This window comes from Nothoprocta perdicaria, unplaced genomic scaffold (genome assembly GCF_003342845.1).
Source record: "Nothoprocta perdicaria isolate Ctin4 unplaced genomic scaffold, notPer1 scaffold_108, whole genome shotgun sequence".
Classification (NCBI taxonomy): Eukaryota; Metazoa; Chordata; class Aves; order Tinamiformes; family Tinamidae; genus Nothoprocta; species Nothoprocta perdicaria.
In genome coordinates this window covers 1,251,761-1,271,140 of record NW_020454183.1, presented here as the reverse complement: position 1 = coordinate 1,271,140, position 19,380 = coordinate 1,251,761, and the positions used below count along the sequence as shown (strand labels likewise).

Below are 19,380 nucleotides of genomic sequence, written 5' to 3'. Positions count from 1 at the left end.
AAATTTAAACCAGAGGAGAATATTTGATACTGGAACGCCTGAATGGATATTTGAATGTTAATATTTGGTATTAACATTCGGCATGCATGTGTATTTACCCAGATAAGATTTACAAGATGTGATCTGACCAGACGACGTACAGAGCTATGGGGACATGCAGATGTGAGCTGCCAACCTTGCGTTCAACTTGATAACCCAAAACTTGGGAGGAGAAGAGCCAGAGGTAGCAGGAGCTGGAAGCACCGGCTTGATTCAAAGTCTTGTTGGTACCTCAAGCAGTAGTGATGGTAGGAGAGGTCACTGGAATGAGTATTTGAATAGTGGTTAGTTGCAATGTGTCCATTCTGGAAGGCAAAAAGGAGTACATGGAAAAAAAAAATCCAGTCAGAAGTCATCATTCTTGTAACCAGATAATGGTAATTACATGGCTGCACATTTTTTCCAAGGCCTGTCAGGAAGAAAGATGGGAAAAAATATTCTTGTTAGGGCTAGATAGCTTCCTTTCAGTCAGCAACTAGTCCTGTGTGAGCTGTGAGATAACAGGAATGGAAGATCATGGGATGATTTTTCAGGAATTCCTTTTAGAGTTTTTCATTCTTGACCAATCCTAGTTAGATCTTGAGGGGAAAACAAATTTTTATGAGTTAAGGGGAAAAAAAGGAGACAGAAGGAGGAACACCACCACCACCACCCTCTCCCTGACCTACTGATAAGGTCCATTTTATCAGCTTTCTTTACTCTGAATAAGCATTTACAAAATAGACACAACAGCTGTATAACCTGATAGGGCTCAGGATCTGCAGGTTTGGGACACTGGGTCACAGGGTGAAAGGGAAGGGAAGTTGTTGCAGTCACACTGGCCTCTAGGTCCCTGCGTGGAAGCGGGGGCACCTGCAGGGTGCACGAGTCCCTCCATGCGACACTAGCCAAGTGCTGCCCTCAAGTGCTCCATCCAGCAGAGACTAATGAGCAGAACAGGCAGGATCCTGGGATCCCTGCCTGGGATCAAAGGGTTCTTGAGCTCTCACATGCACGTCTGACTCAGACCAAGTCTGGACTTGAAATAGTCATGGACTCTGAGTAAATTAGATTTACCCATTAAAAAAAGTGTTGATTTTGTCTAGGTAATTTGCCAGATTATAGATTTGTTTTTAGAGCAGGAGCAGCTATGATAGAAGATCTGTTCTTCTGTGTGTGACACCAGCCCTGTTCCTGAGATGATCTTCTCCAGTCTTTGCTTAACAGGCCTTCACATAACTGTCCTCCACACGAAGTTTTGGTTTTGTTCTTATTTAGCCACCAGGACACCTGTGCTGAACAGCCAACACAGATGCCTGAGGCTCCACTTCCCCTTCTAGCTAATGATCACAGTAGCTTATGGAGCCTTGCTCCAGGATGATCCCTCTGTGTAAATAGGGAGATGAGCGGCACATAAGGTTCAGGTGCTGCTGGAACAGCATGGCCTTCCACACAGGATGGCAGAGCCTCTCCCTGAATTGAGTCATTTACGTCTTTGCTTCTTCTTTTGGTTGAGGTGAGACTTGCCAAATAGAGCAAATCTCTCAGGAAAGAATACTGAAGTCTCTTGGTTTGACTACAAGTACTTTTTATTTTTGGTATTGAAGGACGGAGAGAAAGGGTATAAAATTTGACACACAGCCTGTTGGTTGAGGAATGTTTTTCTTTTTCCATTCAATGAAACAGAAATCCCTAAATGGAGAATATCACTATTAATAGTAATGGGAATATCACTATTAATGGTGCTGTGAAACAGAATATTGGAGATTATAGTTAGGTGCAATGTTTCTTTTTTTTTTTTCCCAAACATTAGAAATTTGAAAGTGTGAAATAGAATGTATTTTCTGACCAGAAAGTCAGAATATATTAAAAATATATAAAAATATGTATATATAAATAAATAAAAGCTTTGCTCTGTTTTTAAATAAACTAAACTTTCCCACTCCCATGCTCCTAATAAAATGACCTTCTTTCAGAACTGTCTTATTTTATGGGGAGGTTGAGGTGATTTCTATGACCAACGGCTCCTCCAAGACTAGTTGCGCTCGTGCTACCTCATGTCACATGCATCTTTTTTAAAAACAAATGCCGGGCGACCTCAGCACGTCGGCCGGTTCCCCGCAGGCGGGTCGCCGCCGCCCCACAGCATCTGTCGAGCATTTTCGGCAGGAAAAGGTGCCGGGAGAGCCTCGAGGGCGCTACCGTTGGTTCCACAAGCCGCAGCTCCCCCTGCCCGCGGCGGCCAGGAGCCGCTCCCGGCCCCTGCCCTCGTCCCAGTCCCTGTCCCCATTCCCATCCCTCTCCCTGTCCCTGCCCTGCTCCCCGTCCCTTCCCGCCGAGGGGGCCCGCGCGGCGCCCCCCCCTTCCAACGGCCGCCGGGCAGGGGGCGGGACGTGGGCAGGGGGCGGGGATATGGGCGGGGCCGAGGCGCAAGGCGGGGTCCGCGGCCCCGCCCTCCTCGCTGCCCGTGGTCCCGCCTCGGGGCGGGGCTTCAGCGCGGGGGCGGGGCCCCGGGGCGCCTCGCCCCCACCCGGCCAGAGGGGCGTGACGTGGGTGACGTGACGTCGCGCTGCCTGACGCCATCAGCCGGGCGCCGCTCCGGAACTCGGCCACGTCTGCCGGAAGTGGGGAGAGGGGGCCGCGCCGCCATGGCCGCTGGGGGCTCCGCCGTGTGAGCGGCCCCGGGGCCCTCCCGGCTGCCGCGGCCCTCCCGGGGAGCAGGTGAGGCTGCGGCGGCGAGCGGCAGGGCCGGGGGGGGCCCGCGGGGGGTCCGGGCGGCGGGCCCGGGGGAGCGGCCGCGGGGGAGCGGCCGCGGGGGTTGTGTGGGAGGAAGCCCCGGCCGGGCCGCCAGGTTGGGACGGGCAGGACAGACAAACTGCCTTTTTTAATTTTTCCTTCATTTCTGTGTCTATTCCCGTGCTAAGCGTCTGTCCGTTTTCTTCTAGCCTTGGTTTTGTCAGGTGCCAGTGCGCCTGTTTTTTTGTGGTCGCTGCAGACTGGCAAGCAGGCAGGACACCCGGTTGCAGCTTCTGGTGCCGGGAACAGATACCAGGGCCTGATGTGTGTTTTCTTAAGAAACTGATTAGATTTAGCTTGATTCTATTCCTTATGTTAAGCGCAGAAGCATGAAGCAAGTAGAACAAAGCTTGAATGTCATTGCAGCTGTAACAGGTTAGCACAGCTGTTCTGCAGGCAGCAAATACCGTCCCAGCAACTGGTTTCTGAGTGTTCTCCATCTTTTGCAGCACATGTGCCTGGAGCTTTAATTCTGTAGAGCTTACCGACAGCCATCCACCATGTCTTGGCTTGTGGATCTTGCTGGAAAGGCAGAGGATCTCCTCAACAGAGTTGATCAAGGAGCTGCATCAGCCCTGAACAAAAAAGACACATCAAGTGCTTCAGTATATGATGTTAAGAACATAGACTCTGCCAGTGAATACTCTGAACTGCACAAGCAGGCTGGAGAAACAAAGTATCAGACTTCATCCAAAGCAGCCTACATCTCTTCAGCAGCTGACAATATTAAACATCAAAAAGCTACAATCCTAGCAGGAACTGCAAATGTTAAACCAGCCCGTAGGACGTCTTTGGAGGCTGCTTCTCCCGTTGAAGGTGTTTCCACACCCAGACCTTCCTCACAATTTGTGAGAAAAAAAAAGTCTGAACCTGATGATGAGTTGCTATTTGATTTTCTCAACAGCTCTGAAAAAGAGCCCGGTGGAAAGATAGACTCTAAGAAAGAGAAGAGCAAGGCAGCTGTTCTTCAAAATCACTCTCGGACTTCAAGTGTTAGTTCGGTGTGTGCTAGTACACAGAGTGCAAAAGCTACTGAAGATAATTCCATCAGGAGTCAAGGCAACGGTAGATAAATAGTCTTGAATCTAGAGATACTTGAAATACAAGGTTGGCTGGGGAGGGTAATGGTTTTACTGCAACTTAATGTAATATCTAGCAGCAATAATATTTCAGATGTCTGGAGTGCAGCAGGTGGCTTAGTATTTTTTGGCAAGTCTCATGCTTACTTGCAAGCTGAACAGCCTTAATATCTGAATCCTTTCTACTCTTACAGCTCCACATTGCCACTGCTCACTTTGCCTTCCCTGAGCTGTGACCTGTATGTATCAGCATTCCATACATCCTCGCTTACAAACATGTGTTCTGGTGCTGCTGCATTTGTGCTGTCACTTGGGAACTCACTGTTTCCATGTAGGGCTGTGAGTGGCTTGCACTGACTGCCAGATGATACTGGCTTTTGCCCCATACACTAAGGGAGATGATGTTTTTCTTTCCTTTATAATGTTTTTTTTTTTTTAAAAAAAAAAAACTATGAGAGATGGGGAACTGTCAAGCTTCTCCCGCAGAGTGGGAGCTTGAATGTGGATATGCTGACGTAGAGCTACACGTGCGAGAGAGATGGATAAATGAGGCCCTCAGATTCATCCAAAATAATTCACTCCTTCAGCCTAAGAGCAAATTCCTGAAATAGCTCACAGACCACACGAGAACTATTAATCAAACGCTGAAACTATTTTCAAATTTAAATTGAGGATAACATGGCTGAGAAGTCAGGAAATGGTGTGTTCTGTATCTGGCTCTCGTGCCTGTCCTTTATTCCTAGAGTTGCTTTGCCACTTTGCAGAGGAACTTAGAAGCAAGCGTTCATATCGTTTGCTAATAATGTAGTTAGAATGCTTTAATATTTGTTCAGTACTTCAAATGTGTAAAGTGTTTTTGAGTTATTGTATTAACTACAGTGAAAACATTTAAAAGTATTAAGGGATTATTTCTAAAGATAGGAGTATTTTTGTGTTGCCAGGTCTGTAACTCTTTCAATGATGTTTAATAATAAGTCAAATATTTTAATCCTGGGTACTGCTTGTTCTGTGAGGTATATGGAATTTGCTTCTCAGAATTTTTGAGCAGAGTTTGCATCTCGGAGCTGATAAATAAGGAAGCACACAGATTTTAACATGAAGTTTAAGGACACTAGTTTCAAAAATGAAATACACACCTGTCTTCTAAATGTCCTGTATAACTTCTATCGAAATAGCTTATGATTGCCAATTGCTTTTATCTATAGCTAAACAACACTGTACATTGCCGTGGGTATAACTGGTGTTGTAGATGGCTAATTTCTTGCTCTTTAAGTTTTGCTAGTCTCCTGAGGTTTTCAGGCAGATGCAGATAACTTATGATTTGAAAATTAAATTAAAATTGAATTCAATTGAATTAAAAGGAAGAGAATGGCATTTCTTAAAGCCACTTAAATGGGATGATGAATTTGAGGAGAAAAAAAGTCTCAAATCTTGCTGCCACCTTGTTGAAATCTCGTTGTTGCAGATTAGCAGCCTGTCCCAGCTCTCTGGACACTGGGTAATGTGAACTGTTGCAATGGTAACAAGGAAGGTGGAGCTTGTGGGTTAGTAATCACAAGGTCAATTAAATAACAGTGACAGCCAAACTGGGATCTCGCTTTGGAATTATTTCAGTCTGTTCCCATGAATTTTCATTGAATTTCAGTTGCTCATTCACTCATTGCATGCTGCACTGTTTTATATTGACCTGGTGCAGAGCTTCTCCCAGCTGGCTGGATGTTGGAACTGGGACTGCTGGGGTGGGCAGCAGCCCAGGGCGCCCTGCGTGTTGGGAAGGGCAGGGCCTGGCCCCAGCCTGCAGGGAGCTCCTGTTCCGAGCACTGCCACTAGGTCCCTTCGGTCCTTACTGATGTTCTAAGCCAGAAAAGAGACTCTATTTTGATTTCCATAATCCTGAGAACTACAGTTTCTCTTGTTTTGAATAGTTTAACAGAGTAACTGTACCTCATATTTTTATCGTTCAAGAAAGGAAATATCGTATTGTAGCATCCTGCATGAAGTCACTAGTCTTTTTTTTTTTTAACAGTAAAAGTGCTTTTTGTTTTTTTCTAGAGAATCCTTGTTTGATGCAGAATGATCAGTAAGAGGATGTTTTATGTTAAAAAGTCTTTTAAAAAGCACCTCAAAAATTAAAACATACTGCACTGAGGCTGATTTTGCAGGTTGATATTGAAATTACAAGGAATATTTGCTTGAAATCCAAATTGTAATGGAAAAACGGAATGAAATTGTACTGGAAACTGCCTTAGTTGCTCTCTGTTTTGCATATCTTCAGTTACTCTGTCACCTTCTCTAGGCTCCCTATCATGAAAAATAACATTATTAACATTAATAAGATTTTTTTGTAATTTACATGACTGTCTTACTGGATTAACAAAGGTACTGCATGATGTTTAGGTACAGTATGTATTTTTAGTTTTTGAGAGGCAACTCCATGTTGCATTTCACTATAAGCTGGTTTTTATTTTGACTTTTAGAATATTAAATGAGTTTAATCCCTGTGGCAGGACATGGATTTGCTGCAAACTGAAAGACTAGCAGTTATTAGTTCTCACTTGCATCTTTTTGTACAGAGACTCCAGACAGTTCAGATTCTGGATTGGGAGCACAAGTGGCAGATAGTGCAAAAGACTCATCACCAAGTGCAGTAACTAATCCTGGCCTTTCAGCCACCGATGGTTTCAGACCTCATGAGCTCTCCAATCTTCGACTGGAGAATCAGCTGCTGCGGAATGAAGTTCAATCTTTAAATCAAGAAATGGCTTCGTTAATTCAGAGATCCAAAGAAACACAAGAAGGTACTGCAGTTTGGAAATTAAACTTGAAAATGGTACCAAAATGTTAGTGAAATAGAAAATAATGTTACTTCTGTGTCAGTTTTTAAAATTTAGAATAAAATCTGTCTAATAGCATATGTAGTCAATTTTTTTTCCAAATTTTGTATCTTAATAAAACAAAGTAGTGAAGGTGAACAATATTAAAATATTTTTCATGCTTTTTAAAGGATACTGCAAAATAGTAATTTTATATGTGTTAACTCCTTGAAATACCTGAAACTTGACTACTTTCTAAGCTGTAGGCAATCATCTCTGATGTACAAAAACTGATCTTTACTATTTATTGGATTTTACTAGTTTACTCAAAGCCAAATGAAATAACGCATGAAAGGGGGAGGAGGGGAGTGAATGCATGAAAACCTTTAAATAATCATTTAAATTTGTTAAATTGCTGCTGTTGGATCCAGAAAAGGATGACGGCATTTTTTTTGAAGTATTTGTGTGACCAAAGAATTTTAATTTTCATTGAAGGCTGATATATAATCTTTGCTTAAAGAAAAAAGCCTCAGGTATTTTTCAGGTGTTGGTTAGCACTGTTATATTTTTTCTACTCACCATTTTTTCATGTTTATTTTCAGCTTGCTAGTGACATGCAGTAGATGCTTTATGCAGAGCTTTCCAAATACTTGCTCTCACAGGGCTATTCAATAGTGGGCCATGAGGAGGAATGGGGCAAGCAACACTTGTTGTCTAAGATAGAATGAAAATGTCTGTTTTGAGATCACATGGAAAATTCTATGAATTGTGCTTTGGCATCTGGATTCTGGCATTTGTTCCTCCTTCAAGTAATGTGAAAACTTTGAGATACCAATTTGTTACATTTATTTTTTCATTATGGAATATGATATATTACACCTGACCACTTAAAACATCCTGTAACGTCTGCTTTTAAAATCTTCTAAGAAACCTTTTTGCCTTGTAGAATTAAACAAATCCCGGGAGAGGGTCGAGAAGTGGAGTGTTGACCATTTGAAGAGTGATAGGATGGTGAGAGAACTTCAAGCTCGAGTTGATGATCTCACAGAAGCTGTTGGTGCCAAGGATTCCCAGCTAGCGGTGCTAAAAGTGCGGCTGCAAGAAGCTGATCAGCTCTTAAGTAGTCGGACAGAAGCCTTGGAAGCACTGCAGAGTGAAAAATCACGGTATTTCATAAGTCATTCCAAAGAGAAATAGTTTGGAATCTCAGGATAGAAAGCATAGAGAGAAGAAAAATGGAAAAGTGAAAAAGTGTGTGCTTTTTTTAGTTTGGTTGGGTATGTTTTTTGTTGGACGTGAACTAAAATATCGTTAAAATTTGCTCTGAACGTATTACAGCATAGCTGACAGTGGGAACAGGGCAATGTCTATTCAATAAGGGCAATTGTCACCTGATTATTGAAATGCATTTTGTATGAAGTATTTCTTTAAACTGAGGCCTGAAACTGAAGGCTTTGGGATTAATGTTTCTGTCTTGAAAAATATGTTCACCTGTTCACGAATGTAGAGACCCTTTTGCATTAATCTCAGAGTTGGAATATGTATCTGCAGTGGGATATGAGTGTATAGGACAGGGAGGGACTGCATGTGTCACTAGCTGCAGACATCCTGTCTGTAGCCAACAATACTCAATTAGTTGAGAAAATTTTCGAGGCCAGGCTTAAAAGCAGGCAGGCCAGGCTTAAAAGTTTCTACCTGAAAAAGCACGCTGGGTTTCTTTCTATCAATTAATGTCTGTGTCACTCTTTCAGGATAATACAAGACCACAGTGAAGGGAGCAGTTTGCAAAATCAGGCCCTTCAGACTCTTCAAGAGAGGCTGCGTGATGCAGACTCCACGTTGAAGCGAGAGCAAGAAAGTTACAAACAGATGCAGGTTAGACATGAAATCTAAGGCAGACTCGTAATCTGCTTTTGAGATGAGATCTATGCTTCTAACTACTCTCTCTTCTCCTTGACCTCACTTTCTGCTCAAGTTAGTAAGGGCTTGGTAGGATGTTTTCTGTTGCACTAGATATGTTTACAAAATCACTTAAATTTTTAATTATATTTTTTGCAGGCTTTGTGATTAAAAGGTTTTTTTGAGATGTAATGCTGAAATTTTTACTGCTTTTTAACTATTTCTATGATAAAATTATTTTTTGAAAATATAGGTTAGTCATCAATTTAATTTTCCATGACAAGTGGTTTTCCTCTCCACACACTAATATGTAATCTTAATAATGCTAAGCAGGATGATTATAGTTACAGTAAATGTGGGCATTTATTGCTAGAAACCTGTTTGCATTCCACAGTTGACCTGGCCTTAGTTATGTTTAATTCAATCTTGGAAAATTGTTGTTGGCATTTTTTTCTTTCTAGTTATGTTTAAATATGGCAATCTAAAGCTCTGAAGGAAGGGTTGCTTTTTGTTTACTGTATAGATACTTAAATGTATGATGAAGTAAAGACAGACATTTTTACTTAAGTACCTGCTGAATAGGTAAAATTGGTAAACTACCAGGACTACTTTCCTCACAGAAAGCACTAACGTATCTTTAAGGTGGAGGTGGCAGACAGGGTATTGTTTGTTGTATAGTTGCTTCTTTTTTTTTTTTTTTTTTTTTTTTTTTTTTTTTTTTTTTTTTTTTTTTTTTTTTTTTTTTTTTTTTTTTTAATGCTTTTTGTTTTTGTTTTCTTTTATTGCTACTAGAATGAGTTTGCAGCTCGTCTAAGTAAAATGGAAGCTGAACGCCAGAACTTGGCAGAGGGGATTACTGTGGCAGAAAGAAAATACTTAGATGAAAAGAGGCGAGCTGATGAACTTCAACAGCAAGTCAAAATAACTAAAACCCAGCTAGAATCTGCAAAACAAGAACTGACAGACTATAAACAGAAAGCTACTCGCATACTCCAGGTAGGTACTACGGTAAAGAAATTAATTTGTATGTGTTTAGCTTTTGAACACACTATATTACATATAATTTTTGTAATTTTAACTTTTTCATGAGAGCAGTAATATATTGCATGACATGTAGGAAGTTAAGGAAGTCAATAGGAAGCATTTTGATCTTAAATTCTGTATACTACTTATTTGGATAAAAAGAGGTAAAGCAGTAGTTTCCCTGTGTGTCTGTAGCATGTTGTCTTCGGACTTTAGAGCAAAGTTACTTTGACAGATTCGAAGTTGATCACTTATTAAATACTGCCATAAAAACGTATTGACTTTCTGTTTTAGTCTAAGGAAAAGCTTATCAACAGCCTGAAAGAAGGCTCAGGAATTGAAGGTCTGGATAACCATACTGCAAGCACAGTGGAACTAGAAGAACTGAAACACGAGCGAGACACTCAGAAAGAAGAGATGCAAAAGCTAATGGGGCAAATACAGCAGCTCAGAACAGAGTTGCAGGTAGGTGTGATTATGGATAGATGTATTTAGACATGTGCTGAGGAAAGGCTGCTTGGTTGTATTTTAGGGTTGTTTCTTCTAATACTTATTTGATGTACCATTGAAACAAGCTTTTTGCTCAGGGTGGGACAAGCACTTCTAGATGCCAATTTCCTCACTACATCAGCTGGGCCTGGGATGGTGAGAGAAATTGTATATGCACTGCTTCTCTTTTCCCTCATTACTGTTTGATCCTTTTGTCAAAGTTTTCTTTCCAGACAAGCCTGATGGTTTCTGTATAGCTCACGCTTGTCCCTTCCTGCAAAGGCTGCCTCCTAATCCGTGAAGCAGCTGCAGTCTCTGTCATCTGCTCCCATAATTGGCTCAGCCCAGCATTCACACGCAAGCTCTACTTTCTACACAGTTTTAGCCTGTGTACAATAAGAAGGAAAAGGTGATCAATTGGAGACTTCTCTAGGTTTACAAAATGCAGTTTAAAATTTCCTATTTCTATATGTTAATAAAAATATTATATATCGAAATTGCCCAAATGTCATGTCACTTATCTTGACCTTCCTGTGGAAACAGTGCTACAGATGTAACTTTTGGCTGTTGTCCATAATAGACCACACTGGTTTTTGTTAGTGAAGTGGTAACATTTCTGTCTGTTTCAGGATATGGAGACTCAGCAGGTAAGTGAGGCTGAGTCAGCAAGAGAACAACTTCGAGATCTGCAGGAGCAAATAGCCACACATAAAATGGCCAAGCAGGAGGCAGAAGCTGAACTAGAACGACAGAAACAGGTAAGCAGTTTCTAAGAGCTCATTAGTCTTTTTTTTAGGTCCATGTAGTGTCATCGGTAAAGTGTTTGGCATAACAAAAGTATTTTATACAGTGTTAAGACTTATTTTTTCCACAATATTCAAAAGAATTCACCGAAAGGTTAGTGAACATTGTCAGGTCAACCATTAGTAAGCAATGGAAAAGGCCTACTAAACATTCCTCATGAATGGAGTTTTATTTATTATTAAAATAATAAAAACTCTCAGGAATACTTGGGACGGAGCATGATCTTAAACCTTATTTGTCAGGGAACTAGTCAAACAATATATCAACATTAAGACAAGAGATTAACACTTATATCAAGGAAGTTAAATACCAAAAATACTATGGAACTTCGTTCAGTTAATAATTAAATAGAATTTAGTTTTAAAATATGGCATTACAGTATAACAATGTGGAGATATTTTTTCAATCCTCTTATCCCCCAATCCAAACAAGACAAACTGATAATAAAATGATATTACTAAGCTTCATTGCATTTATTTTTTTAAGCAAACTCCCTTTTGATTTCAACAGTTTGTGCTAAAAAGTGTAAAAACAAACACTCATTTTTTTATAAACAACCTAATTCTTTGGTAGTAATCAGACCAGTGCTTTGCACCTGAATGAAAATTTCCTCTGTAAAAAAAGACGCTCATGTAAAAGAGAATTAATAATGAAGAAAGCAAAAGAGTGGACTGTACCTGCTGGGAACAACTTATCTTACAGGATTATCTGTCCTTTCAGAAATTACATTTTAATGAGATGCTAGCGGCTTGAACTAATTAAAAGGCAGAAGTCAAAGTCTGCTCTTGATGGAGAGCTATTGTTTATTATATCAAAGCAGATGGTAGGTTGTATCTTGTTACCTCTGTGCTTTTGAGGAGCGCATTTTAAGTCAATGCCGCATATAAAAAAGTGAGGTGAAGCTACAAAAAAAAAGCAGGAGGAGATAGATATTATCGATTATATTAAAATGAAATTTTCCTTTACTTATTCAAATGTGCATATGCTTTTAAAGTAATTGTGTGCATTGATATTTAATGCAGGTGTGTTTTTTTCCTTGCGGGAGCCTGTACCTACAGTTATTGCTATAAGGTTTCTGAGACTGAAAATAAGTAGAGGTATTATTTCTTGTATATATGATTTGTCTGGTTGCTGTGGCAGCTGATAGCTGAAATGGTAGCAATGATCTGAAAATTATCATGGCAGACCATTAGATAGGAACTAAAATAACTGCTAAGTCATGAGGATAGCAAGAGGTATGGTTAGATTTGCTGTTCACTCAGTGGCCTAATGCTAATATTCCTTTTGCTTCCACCCTCTTATCCTGTTAACTCTAAACTGTAAAGGAAAATCCCTGTCATGCACATTACACAGAATTAAAAATAGCTGCACGAGTTTTTCAAAAGCTTAATAAGATTATCTTGCATTAATGAGATTATTTTAGGGATCGTGACTCCCCAAAAGTATTACCTGACTGTTTATGTTCTATCGTTGACATCTTCATCATCAAAGAAGATGAATCGTGCTTCCAAAGAAATTGTGTGGCTACACAATAAGCTAGTTGGGATTAATGTTTGCGTTAGGTCAGTCTTCACAAGAATTGGGTAGTTTTGGGGGTTCTGCCTTTATACTCAGTTTTCCAATTTTCTCCCCTCTTGTAGCATCTAAAAATCAGACACTTCTATCTCAGATTAAATTTCAGTTTATATTTGATTGTGTTTATTGTCTGCTTCTCTAGCACGAAACGCTAGATAGCAGAATGTCTCTCAAAATACATACATAGCTAAGTTTTTTATTTGTGATTGTGATCATTTTCATAGGAACTCCATTACACCGAGGAAGAACTGTATCGAACAAAAAATACTTTGCAAAGCAGAATAAAAGACAGAGAGGAAGAAATTCAGAAGCTCAGGAATCAGGTGCTGTCTGTATAGAAAATGAACTGTAAACATGAACACTTTTATGGTTCAGAATAAAAGCTATTAGTATGATTTAAAAGCAAGAAAAACATCATTCTTCTACTAATGGGCTACAATGTACTTTGAATACAGAGCACAGTTTAGAGAAGAATGCAGGAAGGGAACAGTGAAGAGATATAGAGACTTATTTTTATAGTTGCCTCTGCTTTTCTCTTTGACAAAGGCAATGTGTAGCCAAACTGTATTTAGTAGGCAGGTACTCTGTTGCAGTTTTTCTTTTTGAAAATGAAAGAGTGTTTTAATGGCACATAACTATTTCTGCAAAGATCCTTTTAATTAGATATAAGAACACTAGGCTTTTTGCTGACTCGGATTAGTGATCCTTCTAGCCCAGTGTGCTATCTCAGTGTGTTAGCCAGGCCACTTTCTTCACTCCCTTTCCCAGGTGTTCCCTCAGCATTCACAGTTGTATATATTGATGATAAAGAATATAAGGCTACCTAATGGATTTGTGGGCATATTTTTGTTGAATTGGTCAAATCTGGTTTGGAGTCTTGATCCTGGCAGCCCCAAAGACTCTCTTGCCAGCAAAAAGGCATCAGTTTCATTTTATGTAAATTATCTAAGACAGCGTGATAAAAAATAGGCTACGTTTGAAGAAATTGATGGTCTAGAGCCAGCTATGATCAGCCGTGCAGATACGGTGCTAGGGAATTTGAAAGCTGCTTGCATTGCAATGCAGAATTCCCAAACATATCAGGGAGCATTTTTTTTTTTCCCCGGGCAGTGGCAGTCCTTCAGGACTACTTCCTACCAGCCCTGATCCATTGCATCCCTGTATTTATATTGTCTCGCTGCTGCTGGTTTCATTGTCTCATTATTAAAGCTGCATTATTTTGATGTAAGGTGCAATAGGTGGCTCTGGTGTTGCATTGTATCAAATAGATGCGTTGCTGCACATATTACTGAGCTCAAGATTCCCATTTGCTTTAAATGTTTTGTGTAAATTGGACAGTGTGATCCATGCTGTTTTAATCCTTCCTGCAGCTTGAGGTGGTTGTCCTAGTCCATTTTTTCTTAGTACTTTTTTGTTTGACATAAAGTCTTGTTTTAGCAACTGTTGAGACAGGCTTTTGTCTTTATTGTGCTCATTGGTAATGGTTTTGGTCATGTTACCCAATAAAGGTTCTGAAATGTATTAACTATTCTTTTTGTTTGCTTTTTTAAGTTTTTTTTTGAACATACCAGTTTTGTAATATTGTTGTGTTGGTCAGATTTTTAAAATACTCTATTTTCTTTTAAGCTCACAAACAAGGCTCTAAGTAGTAGCAGTCAGACAGAATTAGAGAATCGGCTTCATCAGCTGACAGAAACACTTATTCAGAAGCAGACCATGTTAGAGAGCCTGAGCACAGAGAAAAACTCTCTTGTTTATCAACTGGAACGACTTGAACAACAGCTTAAGGCAATCCAAGGCACGAGTACTAATGGACCTTCCATTAACATGGCAGGAGTTGATGGTTCTGAAGGTAAATATGGAAATACTTAGAACTGTCCTTTATGCAGTTAAAGCTTCTATTTTCCCTAATGCCTTGAGTTTGTAAGGATAAAAAGTCCTGAAAATACATGGTTCTGCAGACATTGATGTGTCCATACTGTGCAGAGTTAATCCAGTGTTACTGGGAAAACCTCAGCAATTTATAAGTCTTTATAATGTTACTTTTTGCAGTCAAATTTTCTACTGTATGTGGTAACTGCCTTTATATGTCTTGGTTAATTGTGCTTTGTTTTAAAAACCAACAGCCCAGACTTCTGTTTGCTTCCTTATGAAGAACTAGCAAAATTTAAATTAGAGTATAATTTTTGCTAAATTCAGTAAATTTAAGTTTACTTGCACAATCAAAATCACTGTTTTAGAGACTTAAGAATTGACAAAAAAAAAAAAGCCAAAACTACTATGTTTTTTACTTAATAGTTTTGAATATCATGATGTCCCTCTAGTAAATTGAAACAAATTTAAACTTAGTTCAGGATACATTGGACTTGGTTTTATTTTTGTTAATAATCCAATCCTTGCATCATATTCTGTTATCCTCAACAAAATCTTCAAATCGGATGAATTTCAAATTTTGTGTTACTCATGTATATCTTCAGGTTGTGCACTATCAATTTGTTTTAGTTGGGTAACAACTGATTTTACACTAAAGAGCTTTTTGTTTTGGTTTGGTTTTAAATAGGCACTCGTATGCGGAACGTTCCTGTCCTTTTTAATGACATGGATACTAATATGGCAGGAATGTACGGAAGAGTTCGCAAAGCTGCCAGTAGCATAGATCAATTTAGGTAAGACTTTCCTAATGAAATGCCCTTATTTGTTACTGGACTTCTTTTCTAGGTGGTAGAGCTTCTCTTTTGAATTGTTTGTGTCAAAAGGAGGGTGGGTGGGAAAGGGGGAGGCAATAAACCGGTATAGTGAACACAACAATATATAAAATCACCTGTACTTTGTGCTTTCTTATATCAGAAATATTTTACCTCTGTGACAGACAGCACACTGGGGCAGTGTCCTACATGCTTGGAATGTATGCTGTGTATTCTTCAATTTTTGTTTAAGCATCCAACAGGATGTTGGGTTCTGACTAAGTGCAGCTGTTTGCCTTCCAGAAAAGATAATCTGATCTAGAAATTAGTAAACAAAAGTATATCTGGATCTGCCAAACACTTGTTTTGATCTCTTCTCACAGTATCTGTGTTCACTGTCAATGAATGGTTTTTTTTCCCGAAGGTTGGATCAAATAGGAAGGGGGAACAAAAACAATATTTCTTCATCTTTGAAAAGTAGGATATCTTTAAAAAAATGTCCTTTGTGTTTCTATGGTACTTCTCAGTTGTAAAGGATAGTAGCATTTCTGTGTCTGGGGATCATGGTGATTTAATAACCAAACTTCAGTTTGGAGTATCATAATCTCTTTCTAAAGTAAACTTTGTAGTGCTGTAGCAATAGAATTGGAAAACTCATATCTTTAATGAAAAGAAAAACAGCAGTGAACCATTCCATTTTTTCAAAGGAATCCAAAGTTTTTATTGCTTAAATATCTTTGAAAATTATTTTTCATTACAGTTTCTGGAATCACAAAATTTGGCAAATTTTTAGTTTTAAAATGCCCATACAGGTGTAAATGTTTTGGCTCTTTTTTGCAAAGTCTGACTCTAGCATATTAGCAGAAAAAAATTCAGTCTGCAAACATGGTCTGAATTATGAATTTTCTAATTGAATGTCTTGACTACAAGAAGTAAAATTCAGTTCAGAAATGCAGCAAGCCATGTCTGTAAAGCAAGTTGGTGTTTCTAAGTTTGTGCTAACTATAATGAAAGGAACTGGATTTATTGCCCGGTGTTAACTTAAACATTTTGTTTTTCTTTTATATAGCATTCGTCTGGGAATCTTCCTAAGGCGGTATCCCATAGCAAGAGTCTTTGTAATCATTTATATGGTGAGTAAGCTTCCTTTATAGTGAGAAGATAATTTGGGATTTCTGCAGCAATTTCGTATGATACATGAGGGATTGAAAAGCATTTTATATTTAAAAGTGAAAGGCTACGTAATTAACAGCTCAGCATCTCTTTTAAAGTAGGCTGCATGTTTCTAATGGCTGAAAAAGTACCAAGTTTTTCTTACTAGATGCTCCCAAATAGTTGACAGTTTCTAATGTGAATTAGGTGAGATTGGCAGACTTGAAATTCCTCCCTTTTCCACGGGAGGGCAGATGCCTCTGTCGGTTGAAGTGACCAGCATTAAAGTGCAGTCTGCCCTGCTGGGAAATACTTCCTTAGCTGAGCCTTTCAAATGAAGGAGAACATGTGCCTTGAGAAGGCATAATATTTCTTCTAAACAGAATCTCTGGGAATAGCTGACACTGTTTCAGGATATAAAGCTGACAGGCACATGTAAATAAAGGAAACGACAACTTTCCTCTGCAATTGCATTTTCCTCCTTGTTAAGTACTGGAAGGAACAGGACTGTTTATGTTCTTATCTTCTGTTTCTTCCTATTTATGACTTAGATTTCTCAATATGTGAATAAGGACCAACACTCTGAAGATTTTTACTGCCTAAGCTGCTACTCAAACTACTCAAATGAATGGCGATTGCACAGGAATCCTATATCAGACGGTCGATAGCAGGTGTTTTTATTCAGCACAGGAAGTCATGGATAGCTGGAAGCTTGGCTGTGACTATTGACTAATCACTAATGCCTGTCATTATCACTAATCTGTTTTGTAAGGAAATGTAGCTTCTGTATTTCATCTGTTGTCTCCCTTGTTAAGTTCCCAGAAACTTCTACAGCAGTTGGATCACTTCAGCCAAATTGGAATGAGAATTAACTTTCCTAGCAAGTTCGTGAAAATGCCTCAGTAGAGAATAGAGACTTAAATTAGCAGCCCTGTTAAGGAGAAAGCAGGCAGAACTTGGCTGTTTTGCACTGTCTGGTATTAGCAAGTCGGTGCAGGAGCAGCAGCTTATCAGTCACTGCAGACAGATCAGCTAATCTGCTCTCAGTGGGCTAGACCGGGTATCAGAGAGCGTGCCTGGAGTATTAGGGGATGCAAGGAAGGACAGGGCAGCAAGTATAAATCTGTAGGAGGCCAGCTCCATTGTTTTTCCTGTTTACATAAAAATTTTTGTTCTGTAAATGGATTTCTTTCAGAATATGGCTCAGCACTTCATTTATAAATAAGACTTGATTCTTTTACTGTATAAATAATGTTGCTACAAGACAAGCTTTTTTTAGATCACAGTGACACATTTACTACTGCTTTAATTGATGATAACCAGTGCTTAAAAGTAATTCTCTCTCTTTTCTTCCCAGGCATTGCTTCATCTCTGGGTCATGATAGTTCTACTTACCTACTCTCCAGAAATGCATCATGATGGTCCCACTGGCAGATAGACTGAGACAGGACCATGTGCTGTGCTAAGGAAAGAACGCTGGCTAGCAGAGTACTTAAAATGGTCAGTCCTGAAATGTCAGCAAAACTTTCCTCATCTTGTTTAGGAGGAATGGAAACAGTCATCTCTGACTTATCACTACTTTTTAATGCAAACATAATACTATGTAGCTATTTCAATTTGCCTAAAACTGTATGACTCTTTGGAGAAACACGGTTGTTAAGTTAAGCTAAACTTAGCCTTTACACTTGCATAAGCCTTCTGATAGCATAAAAAGAAATAAGGTTTACACCTACAGAGAAATTCAACAATTTCTGAGGTTACAGATATATATGGTACAAACTATTTTGGACCATACTGGATGTGGGCTATAGTCAGGTAACAAACTGTACTTAGGAATTTAAATAAACTTTATTTCTGATGTCTTTCAGTCTGCTTTTGCACTTCTGTTTTTAACTTTGTAAATAGTAGGCTTTTCCTTAACATGTTAAACTGAAAAAATGATAATGGATTGGTGCAATATCTTTTTGTAAATAAGGTTAAAAATAAAACATGATGTATTCTTCTTAGCTTTGTACTTTTAATGCAACAGATAAATCTTCCCTATGAGCTGAATAGTGGGATTGCCTACTTATTGGTTGATATTTTAGCTTTATTGGGGTGAGAGTGGGTTGCAAGAATGGTTTGTGCTTTTCAGAACTTTTTTTTCGCACTTGAAATGTATGTATTTTAATTGTATTTTGTTTTATACCTCTCATTTCAAGGTGTCTTAAGCAGATCTTATATTCATTTAATTACTTACTAAAACTCTAGGTAAAGTCAATACTATTTCAATACTATTTCAATACAGAATCTGTGACAACTGCTGAAATCTCTCATGTCTAAATACTTAACCAAATGTACTTATCAAGAAACTTCATCATAAAACCCATGAGGCCCAGTCAAACCTACTGTAATAGTTCTGTGTTACAGTGGCATTCTGTAATTATGAATTCTTGGTACATTAGTGCAATAATACAAGGTCACTTATGCTTAAATCTGTTGCCTTGTGGAGTGCTGAAAGCTGAATAATGAGAAGATGACTAAAAGTAATTTGTCACTCCTACTCTAATGGTTATGGTTCAGTTCTCATGTGACTTGAACACATTAAGTTTTAGTCATATGCATGGTCTGTCATGCTAATGCCTATAGAAGTGCTGCAGCAGCCAAGTGTTACAGTAGCCACATGTATTGCTGCTCTGATTCAGATCTTGCAGTAAAATCTGAAATATTTTGATAAAATAAATAAAAAAGAGAGCATTTACAATAAGCTGTGTCCCTACCTTCTGTCATATTTACTGCACTTTCCTTAACTACTCTTGCCTGTTTCTGTTTTGATATTAAAGCTACTGTTGAGCCATGATGAGAGCTGCTAGATGTAGAAGGAGGTAAAGACCCTTGGATAAATGTATGTGTATAAAAGGGATTCTACATTAAAAAGGAGAGGAAAAAATAAGTACTGAATTGTATTTTGGAAACTGTAATGTACTGTGAAAATTCTGTGGGAGCCTTTTTAGTGGTATAAGCCCCCATTGCTTTGCTGCTGTCGCACCAACTGTGCATTTATTGCCT

The 19,380-nt window shown here is 39.0% G+C and overlaps 1 protein-coding gene across 1 annotated transcript; it reads left to right on the top strand.

Moving 5' to 3' along the window:
• The first annotated feature begins 2,688 nt into the window (after nt 1–2,688).
• Nucleotides 2,689–18,927, top strand: GOLGA5 (golgin A5). Its single transcript, XM_026046634.1, has 13 exons — nt 2,689–2,739; nt 3,264–3,879; nt 6,467–6,691; nt 7,653–7,872; nt 8,458–8,581; nt 9,398–9,601; nt 9,923–10,093; nt 10,747–10,875; nt 12,721–12,819; nt 14,123–14,348; nt 15,057–15,162; nt 16,250–16,313; nt 17,690–18,927. The coding sequence occupies exons 2-13, from the start codon at nt 3,315–3,317 to the stop codon at nt 17,768–17,770; spliced, it is 2,214 nt and encodes a 737-aa protein (XP_025902419.1). The 5' UTR covers nt 2,689–2,739; nt 3,264–3,314; the 3' UTR covers nt 17,771–18,927.
• The last annotated feature ends 453 nt before the right edge of the window (nt 18,928–19,380 follow it).

Bases quoted from the DNA above. Each gene is read 5' to 3' on its own strand.
- GOLGA5 (XM_026046634.1), top strand. From the start codon at position 3,315: ATGTCTTGGCTTGTGGATCTTGCTGGAAAGGCAGAGGATCTCCTCAAC. The intron at 10,876-12,720 runs GTAAGCAGTTTC...TCATTTTCATAG, and splicing joins AACTAGAACGACAGAAACAG to GAACTCCATTACACCGAGGA. The intron at 15,163-16,249 runs GTAAGACTTTCC...TCTTTTATATAG, and splicing joins AGTAGCATAGATCAATTTAG to CATTCGTCTGGGAATCTTCC.